General features: G+C 38.8%; 1 protein-coding gene across 3 annotated transcripts in view; it reads right to left on the bottom strand.

Moving 5' to 3' along the window:
• DDB2 (damage specific DNA binding protein 2) overlaps positions 1 to 14,524 on the bottom strand; it is a 35,958-nt gene that overhangs the window by 4,468 nt on the left and 16,966 nt on the right. For all 3 annotated transcript variants that reach the window (XM_070804180.1, XM_019974995.2, XM_019974997.2), the window contains 3 exons: positions 14,313 to 14,446; positions 13,749 to 13,940; positions 343 to 488 (listed from right to left, as the gene is read on the bottom strand). In XM_070804180.1, coding sequence (XP_070660281.1) covers positions 343 to 488; positions 13,749 to 13,940; positions 14,313 to 14,446 — 472 coding nt within the window. The remainder of the gene's footprint in view (positions 1 to 342; positions 489 to 13,748; positions 13,941 to 14,312; positions 14,447 to 14,524) is intronic.

The following is a 14,524-nucleotide window of genomic DNA, read 5'->3' as shown; positions in this document are numbered from 1 at the left end:
AGGTCTTAGTTCGTGCTCCAGGCTTGAAGTAGTTTTTAGACTAATGACACGTTGGCTTGTCCAGTGAGAATCCAGGTCTAGTCGGATACAGGAAGGACTGACAGAAGAGCTGAGACTGTTCCCTTGCTGAGAAAAGCTGAGGTTCTAGAACCCATCCCTGAAACAGGAACCCACCTGGCCCAGAGGAATAGCAGCTAAAGAGTCAGAGGGAAGGGTGAAAAGGAGCTAATCCCTTTCTTCCCTGTGCCGGGTTTAGGGAAAAGAAATGGGATCCGGGTGCTCTCGCCACAACTACACCGAGAGCCTAGAAGCCCTTTCCCCTCTTGAGTTAAAACTACTCACTTGCAGGTGTCTGAGCTGGCAAAAACTCGGAGAGTGTTGCCTTTAAAATCTTGCAGCCTAGTCGTTCCCTCCATTGAGGAGGTGAAAAACTGGTTGGTATTGAGAGGGTTAAACTTCATCCCAGTGATGCTCCCTCCAGCTCCAATCTAACACAAGGAAGAAAAAAGTCAGTGAGTGATACTGGCCCATGAACGGACAAAGCCTGGGCGCACATCCTCTGATTGGACACAAGAGCCATCCAGGCCACACTTGGGGCCGGGCCAGCTTGGATGCCTAGACACTAGGGTGCTCTCCACAGTACTGCTTCTTAAGGTTCTCATTTTACACTTTTTAACGAACATACAGTAAGTTGGTTGTTTCTGGTATACAGCTTTATGAATTTTAACACATGTAGAGACTCGCACCACCACCACCACCACCACCAAAATCAGGATGCAGAAGTTGTGTCACTTCCCCCCCAAATCCCTCACGTTCTCCCACTGTAGTCACATCCTCCCCCGACTCCTCACCCCTGGCAACCAGGGATGAGTTCTTCATCACCATACAAGTTTTGCCTTTGATGGACTGTCGGATCAGTGACTCATGGTATGCAGCCTTTTGAGACTGGCTTCTTTCATTTCACTCGGTGTAATGCCCCTGAGTTTGATCCAGCCTGCTCTGTGAATCTATAGTTCATCCCATTTTATTGTTGAATATCCTATTGTGTGGATGTACCATAATGTATCATACAAGTGCTCTTTTCAGAGGAGCTTCAGCTTGGAACAATGGCTGGGTTAGGTAGGCTGGTGTCAGACCTGAGCTCATTTTTTGCAGACATACCAGACGATGATGAAGATAATCATGATGACATTGGCAGCATAACCTTATTAAGTGCTTATTACATATCAAGTGCACTGTTTTAAGAACTTTATATCCTCCAGGCTCCTCCTCCAGTTCTCCTGTATGTTGTTGCTCTCCCAGCCTTACTTCTACAAGGCCTCTTACACAACATTCACTTAACTCACTCAGCACACTAACTGGTACTTCCCATTCCCTCTATAAAACGTTCTAACTGATGCCCACGGTTCATCGAACCCTTGCTGCTAGTAAGTTAATCTGCTCCCACTAGCTGAGTTCTATGCTTATGAAGGGTTAGTTGTGTTTGTTCTTAAACCTAGATATGTCAGTTGTACTTTGTATTGTAATCATGTAACTTAACATGTAATTTATTAAACATTTAAACTTTAAACACAAAACATTCATTAAAATGTAATTTAATTAAAATTGATGAAATATGTGCAAAAAGAATGACCACTGTGGTTTCTATGAAATCCACATTGAACACTTTGGAAAAACTAGATTAAAAAGATTTGCTAATGTATACTAATTACAATTATTTTAAAGCCAATGTCTAATAGCTTTATAAGAGTTGCTGAATTAAGCATGGGAGAGATACTTATAAACAATTAGGGTGGGAAATAGTGAAAACTTAAGAGAATCTGCAATCAGACTGCTTCACAACTGATTTTAAATTATGTCTCCACTTTTGGGAAATGGAAACTAGACGCTGTAAAGTATGCATTATGGATTCGGTTTATGTAAGACCAGGTGAACCCGAATCAGTGAGCACTTACTACAAGAAAGGACTGGCCCTATGTCAAAGCATTAGTAATAAGCACTTATGTAAACATTTTCAGGTAAAATGCATTCGTGTTCTTCTAGCAAGGGTGGATTAAGTAGTTACGACAGCTCTTGCACTGAGAAGGACTACATAAACCTGGACAAAACACAAAAAAGAAAATGTGTTTGAGACTTTCCAATTCCAGTCATGGTGGGTTAGCTGGTTTCAGGCCAACCTGTCAAGAAAAGCTAGAAAAGGTAGATGAGGTGTATGTTCTCAAAGGAAAGTTTCTGAAGTCAACGAACAGCTATCAAGGCACCAAGGACTACCAAGTCCAGCCTCCTAGAGAGAAGAGAAGCAGAGAGGTAAGTCTGACATTTCAATGCTGCTTTTGCTCCTGAGGCCTATGCAGGTGAGAAAGCTGTATGGCTGAGGAGCTGAGAAGTTCAGCAGAAGTTCTGTCAATCTCAAGGGAGGCAAAAACAGAGTCCAGACCTGTCAGAGAGGAAAGGTTTTAGAAAAAAAAAAAAAATGCAGGTTTTAGTTAGGATCCCTGAAACCCCAGAAATAAGAGCAAACGAAACAGACCCTCCCTCATGAAGACTGAAGTCCACATACAAATCATTTCCGTCTCTGAGTAAGATGATCTGATTCTACCTGACCTGCCTGGCAGAGAGAAAAAATTCTTTTTGTAAGAGCACTCAAAACTTAAAATTATATCTCTGCAAATTTTCATATGCAATATTTGGCATCAAATCTAAAACTGTCCAGCATATCAGAAATCAAGATCAAGTAACCAACCAAGAGAAAAAACACCAGCTTAAAGACACAGAAGATCCAGGTATTGGTGCTATTAGACATTGGCTTTAAAATAATTGTAATTAGTATACATTTTAAAAAGAGACCTAATTAAAAAATGGACAAAGAGAATTCCCTGGAGGTCCTATGTTTAGGACTTGGTATTTTCACTCCCATGGTTGGGGTTCAATCCCTGGTCAGGGAACTAACATCCCACAAGCCCCATGGTGCAACCAAAAAAAGGACAAAGGATTTCAACAGACATTTCTCCAAAGAAGATATAAAAATAGTGGCACATGAAAAGATGCTCAACCTCATTAGTCACTAGGTAATGCAAATAAAAGTCACAGTGAAATACTATTTCATAGCCATAGGAGGCTATAAACAATAATGAGTGTTGTAAGACAGCCTATAGAATGAAAAAAAATAGTGCAAACTATATCTGACGAGGGATTAGTATCAACAACATATAAGGAACTTGGACAACTCAATAGCAAAAAAAGGAGAAACAAATAATCTGATAAAAAAAAATGGACAAAGATTGAATAGGCATTTTTCCAAAGACATACAAATGGCCAAAGGGTATATGAAAAGCTGCTCAACGTCACTAACAGAAATACAAAATTACAAGGAGATATCACCTCACACCCAGTTAGAATGACTATTATAAAAAAGACAAGCGATAACAAGTGCTGGCCAAGGTGTGGAAAAAGGGAACTCTGGTATATTGTTGACGGGAATGTAAATTGGTAGGGGCATTATGGAAAACAGTATGGAGGTTCCTCCATGAACAACTCAGAAGGGAGCTACCAAACTATCCGGTTAATTCTACTTTTGAGTATGTATCAAAAGGAAAGGAAATCAGTTTCTCAGAGTTCTGTCCTCCTGTGTTCATTGCAGCATTATTCACAATTCCCAAGATATAGAAACAACTGTCTGCTGATCAATGAATGGATAAAGAAAGAAAATGTGAGATATATATATATGTATCAAGTGGAATATTATTCAGCCTTAAAAAAGTAAATCCTGCCACTTCTGATAACATGGATGAACATGGAGGACATTATGCTAAGCGAAGTCAGACACAGATAAATACTGCATGACCTCACTTACATGTGCAATCTAAAAAAGTCACTCACAAAGGCAAGAGAATAGTGGTTGCCTGGGGCTGAAGGCGGGTAGGGCAATGGTGAGATACTCGTCAAAGGACACAAAGTTTCAACTATTCATGAGATCTAATGTATAGCATGGTGACTATAGTTAATAACTATTTTATATGTGAAATTTTCTAAGAGAATGGATCTTAAGTGTTCTCAGCATACACATAGAAAACTACGTAAGATGATGGATGTTAACGAATTAGCTTGATTGTGGAAATCATTTCACAATATATACATGTATTAAAACATCATGTTGGGTCCCTGGTGGTCTAGTGGTTAGGACTCTGTGCTCCCACTGCAGGGGGCTCAGGTTCCATCCCAGGTCAGGAACTAAGATCCACATGACACAGCCAAAAATGATAAATAAAGCAAAAACAAAACCACACTATGATGTACACTAGATATGCACAATTTTTATTTGTCAGTCAAGGATGTGGAGGAACTGAAGCCCTCCTACATTGCTGGTGGGAAAGTGAAATGGAGTGCTTTGGAACATAGGCAATTCTTCAAAAAAATTAAACACACAATTACCATATGGCCCCAAAGATACATATACCCAAGAAAATATATAGTCAACAGAAATGAGTACGTATGTTGATATAAAAACTCGTATGTAGATATTCACAGGAGTATTATTCACAATAAAAGTTAAAAAAGCCTAAAAATCAATGACCCAAACATCCATCTCAAGAAGCTGTAAAACAAACAAGAAGCTAAAACCAGAGAGTAAGAAGAAAAAACAGAAATGAATGAAATAAATACACTGTGAAGAAAAATCAACAAAGCCAAAAGTTAGTTCCATGAAAAGACTAATATAATTAAATTGATAAATCCCAGCTGAGAATGACCAAACAAAGGAGAAAGCACAAATAACCAATTTAGTGGATGGAAAAGATATCCTAGACATTTTAAAAAGTAATAAGAGGACATCATAAACAATCTTTTGCCAATAAAACTGAAAATTCAGAGGAGATAAGCACATTCCTAGAACAGTACAAACTTACCAAACTGACAGAAGATGAAAAGGAAAAATTTGAATAGTCTGATAGCTGTTAAAGAAACCGAGTCACAACTAAACACTTTTTCGCAAAGTAAATTCCAGATCTTAATGGCTTCAGTGGTGAATGTACTAAATATTTGAGGAAGAAACAATCTTTTTTTTAAAAAAAAAGTTTATTTTCAAATTGTCTCATAGAAAAGTTGTGAGAACAGCACAAAGCACTGTTTTTTTCTGGAACCATTTGGTAATAAATTCCCAACATGAAGTCCCATCACACTCAGATACTTTACTGTGTACTTCCTAAAAGAATGTTCTCTGACATAGCCCCAGCAAAACCAGCAAAACTTAGGGTATCTAAAGTAGTTCAGACTCATAGAAACAGAGAGTAAACCTGTGGTTGCCAAGCGCTGGAAGGAAGGGGAAATGGTGAGCTGTTAGTCAGTGGGCACACAGTCTCAGTTTTACAAGATAAAAAAATTCTAAAAAAAAAAAAAATTCTAGAACTCTGTTGCTAAAAATGGAAATACAGTGTTAACTGTGCACTTAAAAATGGTTGAGATGACACATTTCAGGTTATGTGCTTTTACCACAGTTTTTAAAAGAAGCAGTACGACTTGCTAGAAATATAATTGTAAAGGTTAAAAAGTGGGGAAAAGAACATTTAAATTAAAAAATCAAATTTGGTTTATTTGGTAATAAACCAAAACAAACAAAAAACAGTGTAGTTTTTTTTTTAATAGCACAGATAAGGAAAATCATATGCTGACCTCAACAGACACAAAAGTATTTGAAAAAATTCAATTATCATTCATGATAACAGCTTCTGGCAAACTAAGAATAGAAGAGGAACTTACTTAATCTGATAAAAGGTATTAAAAACAAACAGGCTCCCAGGTGCATAGCCAAGAAAACTGAAAACAGTTGTTCAAACAAAAACTTGTACATAAACGAACATTCATGGCAGCTGAATCAAAATAGCAAAATGCAGAAACAATTCAAATGTTCAATGACAGACGAGTGGCAAAACAAAATTTGGTATATTTGTACAATGGAATATTATTCAACCTCAAAAAGGAATAAAGTACTGAAACCTGCTACAACACGGACGGACCTTGGAAATATTATGCTAAGGAAAAGGAGCCAGACCACCAAGGTAAAATACTGTATAATTCCACTTACATGCCGTACCTGGAACTGTGAAATTCAGAGACAAAAAACAGATTAGGGGGGCTGGGGAAGAGGTAATAGACAGTTATTGTTTAATGGGTATAGAGTTTTACTTGGGGATGAAGAAGTCCTGGAGATGGATAGTGGCAATGACTGCACAATATAAATGTACTTAGTGCCATTGAACTATATGCTTTGAAATGGTTAAAATTGTAATTCTCATGTTATATATAGATTATCACAATAAAACGCAGCAGATATTTCAATGATAAAACATAAAAGCCTTCTATAATGAAGAACAAGATAAGAATGCCTGTTAGAGCAAACATTCAACAAGGTACTAGAGGCCTCAGCCAATGAGATAAGGCAAATAAAAAAGAAGTGTAAAAATGGTAGAGGAAGAAATCAAACTCTCATGATTTACAGATGAAAAACTGTATAGGGGAAAAATTTAAATCCCTCAGAGAAACTATTAAAATTAATATGAATTTCTACTTCCAACCATGATGGAGTGTCAGAAACCAGATATATCCTCCTGCCTTAACACAACTAAAAAAATGGAAAAATACATGAAATAAGTTTTCACACACTGGCCAACAGGCAGCACAAGAGGGAAAAGAGTGAGGCAGCCATGTGATTGCCCCAATTTAATGCTTGGAGAGCGTACCCAGGCTGTAGCATAGGCAGGGAGGACCCAAACAGCCTAATAGTCTCAATGGGCTCAGGAGACACTTGGGAAAGCCAGCAGGGCAAAATGCTGGAGAGGCTGATGTGCAGAGAGAGAGCATTATGGATATTTTCAGAGGGGTCCCCTCAGGCCTTTGAGTAAATAATATTGTGTAAATGTGTATAAGGAAACTATATAAAGCTAGGGCAGGAGAAGGGAGACATCAGAAATTAACAGGAGAAATCCTCAGAACGGTCTATATTCTCACCATCCAGAATGAAAAGATTCTTAACATAGCTCAAGCAGAGTCCTCAGAAGGGTACTGTCTCAGGGTGAGGCCAAAATCTAGACTATAGGCTGCTTTGCTACTGCTAAGTCACTTCAGTCGTGTCCGACTCTGTGCGACCCCATAGATGGCAGCCCACCAGGCGCCCCTGTCCCTGGGATTCTCCAGGCAAGAACACTGGAGTGGGTTGCCATTTCCTTCTCCAATGCATGAAAGTGAAAAGTGAAAGTGAAGTCGCTCAGTCGTATCTGACTATTCGCGACCCCATGGACTGCAGCCTACCAGGCTCCTCCATCCATGGGATTCTCCAGGCAAGAGTACTGGAGTGGGGTGCCAATGCCTTCTCCATAGGCTGCTTTAGACCCATGCTAACCGGAGTGGATTGAATAATGGGTAATTTATTCAATTACCCAAAATGTCTATGCTGTGATCCCTGGATCCTGTGAATATTTAGATGACAAAGGGAAAGAAAAATCATATGAAGAAGAACATAGAATGGGAGCAGACTTCACATCAGAAATCATCTTCAAAGTACTAAAAGAAGAATAAAAAATCCTGTAAACCTAGAATTCTATACCCAGCAAAAATACCTTTAAAGGAAACTGCAAAATAAAGACTTCCTTGGACAAACAAAAGGAAAAAAAATGCATCACCAACCAACCTACATTATAGGAAATGTTAAAGAAATCTCTTTAAACAGAAGATCAAAAGGAAGTCTGAATCATACAAAAGAATTTTAAAAACTGGAAATGGCAAATACGTGGGTAAATATTAAGTTTTTTTCTCATTTAAAAAACATCTTTAAAAGATACCTACCCTGCAACCCAGCCATCCCACCACCAGGTATTTACTCGGGAAAAATGAAGACATATATCCACACAAAGACTGTACGTGAAATCTTCATAGCAGCTGTATTGGTAACAGTCAAAAGCTGGAAAAAGTCTAAATGCCCTTCAATAGATGAATGGATAAATAAACTGGTATATCAATACACTGGAATACTACTACAAACTATTGATACCGGCAAAAATATGGATGAACCTCAAATATTCATACTGTATGAAAGAAGCCAGGGAAAAGAAAAGAGTCTATATCATATAGTGCCATTTATATGGGGAGGAGCTCCTGGAGGAGGGCATGGCAACCCACCTCAGTATTCTTGACTGGAGAATCCCATGGACAGAGAAACCTGGAGGACTATAGTCCATGGGGGTCACAAAGAGTTGGACATGACTGAAGCAACTTGGCATGCAAGCCATTTATATGTCTTGAAAATGCAAATTTATCAATAGGAATAGAAAGCAGATCAGTGGTTTTCAGGTGACAGGACAGAGAGTATAAAGGGAAGGATTACCAAGGGGTGTAAGGAAATTTGGAGGTGTGATGGATATGTTCATTATTTTAATTGTGGTGATGGTTTCATGGTTGTATACATATTTATATATGTCAAGACTCATCAAGTTGCACACTTTAAACATGCAATTTATCATACATCAGCTATATCTCAATAAATATTTAAATAAAAACAAAAAGATAATTAACTGTGTAAAGCAAAAATCATAATGTAAGCTTTACAAAGTATGTAGAAGTAAAATAAAAGACAATGAGAGAAGGGAGAAAATGAAAGTCAGTACATAGTTGTAAGACTGTTACAATACATATAAAGTTGTATGATACTATTTGAATGTTCACTCTTACATTAAAAATGTAGACTGTGGTAAAGTCCCTGGCGGTCCAATGGTTAGGACTCTGTGCTTTCACTGCTGAGGGCCCAGGTTCAATCCCTGGGTCAGGGAACTAACATCCTACAAGTCTCATGGTCAAAAAAAAAAAGATGTACATTGCAAACTCTAGAACTACTACTAAAAGAGAGAGAAGGGAAAGAAGAAAAGTGTAACTAATAATCCAATAATGAAGATAAAATGGAATCACAAAAAGTACTCAATCAAAAAGAAGGCAAGAAAAAATGATGGACCAAAACAATGAGACAAATACAGAAGATGACAGACTTAAATCCAATCATATTTATAATTAATCATATTAAATGTAAATGGACAAATGCTTCAATTAAAAGGTAGAGACTGTCAGAATGGATTTTTCCTTTTTCACCATGCCATGCAGCTTGCAAGATCTCAGTTCCCCAACCAGGGGCTTGAATCCCAGCCCTCAGCAGTGAAATCATAGAGTCCTAACCACTGGTTCACCAGGGAATTAGCAGGTTGCATTTTTTTTAAATGCTATCTACAAGAAACATTTTATATACAAATATACAAATACATTAAGAATAAAAGGATGAAAAAAGATATACAATGCAAGTATTAATCATAAAAAAGCTGCATGGCTACATTAATATCAAAGAAATAAAATTTCAGAACAAGAAATATTATCAGGGATAAAAGGAGACATCTCACAATAACAGAGGTGTCAATTCATCAAAAGGACATAATGCTAAATGTGTAAGCACCTAATAACAAACAAACGTTTGAAGCAAAAACTAAAGGAAAATAAACAGAACCACAATTTTATAGTTGGAGATTCCAATATTCCTCTCTCAATAACTGATAAGAGATATAAAATCAGTAAGGCTATAGAACATTTAAAAAAAGGATACAAACACTATTAACCAATGTAACCTAATTAACATTTAAGGAGTAATTCACCCCAAAATAGCACAGTACACATCTTTTTTCAAATGCATATGGAACACTCCAAAGACAATCAACATGCTAAGTTATAAAAGGTCTGGAATCACGAAATGTCTTTTGTTCCGTAACAGCATTGAACTAGAAATCAGTAACAGAGATATCGCAACAATCCCCAAATAGAAATCAAACAGATACTTCAAAATAATCCATAGGTAAAAGAAGAAATCATAAAGAATCTGGAAAGTAATTTATACTGAATGAAAACAAAAACACAACAAAATCTGTAAGATTCAGTTAGAGAAATACAGGGAAATGTATAGCATTGAATGGTTGTATTAGAAAACAACAACAACAAAAAAATCAAATAAAAATCCAAGTTTCTATCTTAAGAAGCCAGAAAAAGAAAAGGAAATTATACCCACAGGAAAGAAAACAATGGGGCAAAAAGAAAAAAAAAATAAAGAAAACAGAAAAACAATGGAGAAAAATCAATGAAGCTAAAAGCTGGAAAATATCAACAAAACTGATGATCTTCTAGCAAGACTGATCAGGGGTAAAAGAAAAAAAAGACACAAATTACCAGTACCAATAAAAAGAGTGAGAACATTACAACAGATCTTATGAATATTAAAAAGATAACAAGGCTTCCCAGGTGGCACTAGTGGTAAAGAATTTGTCTGCCAATGAAGGAGACGTTAAGAGACTCAGGTTTGATCCTGGGTTGGGAAGATCTCCTGGAGGAGGAAATGGCAACCCACTCCTGTATTCTTGCCTGGAGAATCCAAGGACAGAGGAGTCTGGTGGGCTATGGTACACTGGTTTGCAAAGAGTCGGACATGACTGAACATCTGAGCACAAGGGAATATATAAACAACTTTATGCCTCTAAATTCAACAACTTAGATAAAATGAACAAATTACTTGAAAGACAAACTGCCATGCTCCTTCAAGAAGAAATAACCTAAATTGCCTTACTGCTGTTAAACAATTGGAAATATAGTTTAAAACCGTCCAACAAAGAAAACTCTAGATCCAGATGGCTTCACTAGTGAATCCTATGAAAAATTTAAGAAAAAAAATAGTACTAACTCTGCACAAACTATTCCAGAAAATTCAAGTAGAGGAAACACATCCCTGATACCAAAACCAAAGGCATTACAAAAAAAAAGGAAATAAGATATTTTTAAGTGGTCATCATCTGGTACAAGATGACTAAACCAGAATATGATCTAATAAGTAAAATACAACAGATTCTAGGGTAGAACACTTATATAAAAACATAAATAAAAGAATGGGTGTGTATAATAGTGTCTACACACATATAAAGATGCCCCATATGGGGATTTCAGGTAACAATTACTTTATTCTTTATATATGTATTTTTCCTGTATTGCGTGAATTTCTTACAATGAGCACAGGTAATTTTTACAATGAGAATGATCATTTTGAAAATTAAACACATGTCCCCTCGCCAAGGGCCTGAAAGATATCAAGATCAGAACCAAGGTCAGATGACTAAAGAAAAGATAAAATGAGGCACTGCTTCTCCCTTCCTCACTGGTTTCAAATCAACCTTCTGCTGTCGGTTTCTGGGAGTACAGACAGTTCTCCAGACCACCAAACCTTTCTTCTGCTACAGCCTACCTCCCTGCGAGTCACACAGTTTAAATGCCCAGACCAATCTCCACAACAGCGTGAGGAAGCTTCACGTAAACACACATTGTAAGGAAGGGTGATAAATCCCAAAGCACCTTCACCCTAACACAAGTTCAAAGCAGTTATCATTCCTCTTTTAGTCAGGAAGCCCTTCCCCAGGACACTCTTAGGCTATTTCTTAAATTTCTCTATTCTCGCATCCTGGCTGCTTGCTGGGGAAGGTGGGGGCGGGGTGGGGCGGTGGCGGCAGCAGCAGTGAACAAATCTCTTCCTGTTTGAGCTCTGGGTTCTGACTTCAACTTAAAGTTCCACTTCCTGGTGGTCATCTGTCTCACCAGCTGGACAGAAAGCCATTCTTCGGACTTCAGGCACTTACTTTCTTGAATAATCTCATAGCTTGAATCCTAATCTCTCAAGTCTGTCTAACCTGGCCTTTTCTGATGAGCTGTTCTCCAAACCGTCCATTTCAAAGAACTCATCGTGGGTTTAGCTATGGCCTCTAAACCAGAGGTAGAAAAAGTGAGCTAATGAAGAATCCAGTTCACAAATGTGTTTTGTTTAGCTACAGAGCATGTTCAATTTCATTTGATTCCCAACATTAAAAATCAGGTATTTTAAATTAAAACCCTTGTGTCCTATTGGCAGGAATGTAAAATGGGACTATGCCGCTATGGAAAACAGTATGGTGGTTCCTCAAAAAACTAAAGAGTTACAATGTGATCCACTCTAGGTACAAAACCAAATGAACTGAAAGCACGAACTCGAAGAGATATTTGTGCAACTCTGTTCATGGCAGCATTATTCACAAAAGCCAAAAGGTGGAAGCAACCCAAATGTCCATCAAGAGATGAATGGGTAAAAGAAAAATGTGGTGTATACATACAGAGGAATAATATTTAACCTTAAAAAGGAAAGAAATTCAGATACATGCTGCAACATGGATGCACCCTGAGGACATGATGCTAAGTGAAATAAATCTGTCAGAAAAGGACAGGTACTGTCTGATTCCACTTGTATGAGACAGTCAGTCAAAATCAGAGAGACAGAAAGCAGCATGCGGTTGCCAGGGTCTGGAGGGAAGGGGGAACGGGAAGTCTGCGTTAATGTTTACAGAGTTTCAGTTCTGCAAGACAAAAAAGTTCTGGAGACTGGTTATGCAAGAACGTAAATGTTCTCACACTGAACGGTACACTTAAAAAATGGCTAAGGTGGTAAACTTTACGTGTCTCACTACAATTTTTAAAAATCCAAACATTTCAGACTTCATTTGAAAAACTCAGACCTGATACCACAGGACCTCAATTCTCACCTGTCAACCATCTCCAATTTATCGCTAACCACCATCCTGCATCATTCTTTTATCTGTCTGGCTTCTTTAGGTATGTGAATTTGCAGCTCCTGCTTTAAACCCAGAGTGTCACCTTTCACAGTATAGCCCTCCAATCTCAGTCCCCTACTGGGCAAGGTAAGAGCGTTCTCTTTGGTGGAGAAACCAACACTCTCAACCCCTTAGCGACTGATGGCAAACACTAGCACAATTAAGACCATCCCTAAAAAGCTCTTTGCCACACCTTGCCCCAAACACACTCTGCCTTTCCTCCTTTTCTCTCCATTTACCTAAATATTGTTCTTCCTCACATCTCACTCATCCATGAAACCTTCCCTATCGACTCTAATCCCCAAAGATTCTTCCTTCCCTCATTTCTGTAGCATTTAGCATCTGTATTGCTGTACAGTCAGTGATCTTGTAGGTATACATCTGACTTGCCCAGTTATATCACAAGGCCCTCATTCATTCAGCAAATACGAAGCAGCTACTCTAAGTACTGGGGATACGGTGGTGAGTTAGAAAGACAAGGTCCCTGCCATCATGGAGTTTACTGTATAATGGACAAAGACATACAAATCAGTAAAACATTTCAGATATTGATAAACATTGTGGGGGGAAAGTGATGGAGGATAATAATGAGGTAGAGAGTCATTAGTGAGTAAGCAGAGCGGTCAGTAATAAGCCTTGTAGAAGAAGTATATTAAGCTGAGACCTGAATGGTAAGAGGAAGCCAGCCATGAGAAAAACCACGGGAAAGAGGACTCCAGTCAACAGGAACAGCAAGTCCAAAGACCCAATTTCAGAAACAGAAGTATCTAGTATGGCTAAAGCATAGGCAATGAGGAAGACAACAGCCAAGGTCAAGGAGGTAAGAAGGGGCTTAGATCCTATAAGTAACTTATGAGGATGATTAGTGTATCATAGTTGCTAATACTTTAAGGGCAGGCATTCAATAAAGAGTTGAGTACCATCACCGTTTACTTGTTTGAAAATACCCAGTTACTTTTGATCCCAATTATCTCCTTGTTACTGGATGACTTTTCATCCCTTCAGCAAACATCTCTTCAGTACTATTGTCTGGCAGAGGGTACTGCTCACCCCTTTAATGAAGGTAGGTTTGTCCTTTATGCCAAAGTTCCAGAGCAAGATATCTCCCCCTTTGGAGCCCACAGCCAGGGTGCTGGGGTGAGTTGGGTGCCACGCCAGGGATGTGGCCCTCCTGTCAAAAGGGGCAGCCTTTTGGAATATCCGGTAAGAAGCCAGAGAGTTCAGAAAAGACTGCTGGAGACCCTAATACAGAGAGAAAAGAATTAAGTTGAATTAAAACACAAGGGTAAATTGCCTATCTCTGACTCCTCCATAGATGAGGCCTGGGGCCAAGTTCTCCCACTAAGGGAAAACTAACTGCCTGGCTCTGTGCATAAAAAGATTTGCAATACACATAATCTAACCACAGAAATCAAGGAGGCAGAGTGCATTCCTGCTGGGACCCCTACAGCATAGGACTTCTATCTTGTTGAGAGCCCAGTAGGCCAGTCACCAAGGTGGGGATGATCTCTCTGACAACCCGGTGAACCAACCCAGCATCTAATTTTGGAGCATCCAGAGGCTTAAAAAGGCACCATACAAACCCCTGAATTCTTCAGCCAGGAAACGCCTCACCTGCTGTAGTGATGGCCAGGCAGCTGTGCCCAGCTTATGCTGGTGGAGGGCCCTGACGATGCTGCTGCATAGCGGCGGGACCCGCAGGCTAGCCAACCCCGCCCAAAGGCCTGAGTCAAATCTTCTGCTAGAACCTGCCAAGCAGAACAGACACATATTTTCCGCTCCAGTCTCACGAAGGCAAGATTTTTCTGCCGAATATGCCAGAAAGA

Source organism: Bos indicus, chromosome 15, assembly GCF_029378745.1.
Source record: "Bos indicus isolate NIAB-ARS_2022 breed Sahiwal x Tharparkar chromosome 15, NIAB-ARS_B.indTharparkar_mat_pri_1.0, whole genome shotgun sequence".
NCBI classification, from domain to species: domain Eukaryota; kingdom Metazoa; phylum Chordata; class Mammalia; order Artiodactyla; family Bovidae; genus Bos; species Bos indicus.
The sequence above is the reverse complement of the archived record's forward strand: the minus strand, read 5'-3'. Positions and strand labels throughout refer to the sequence as shown.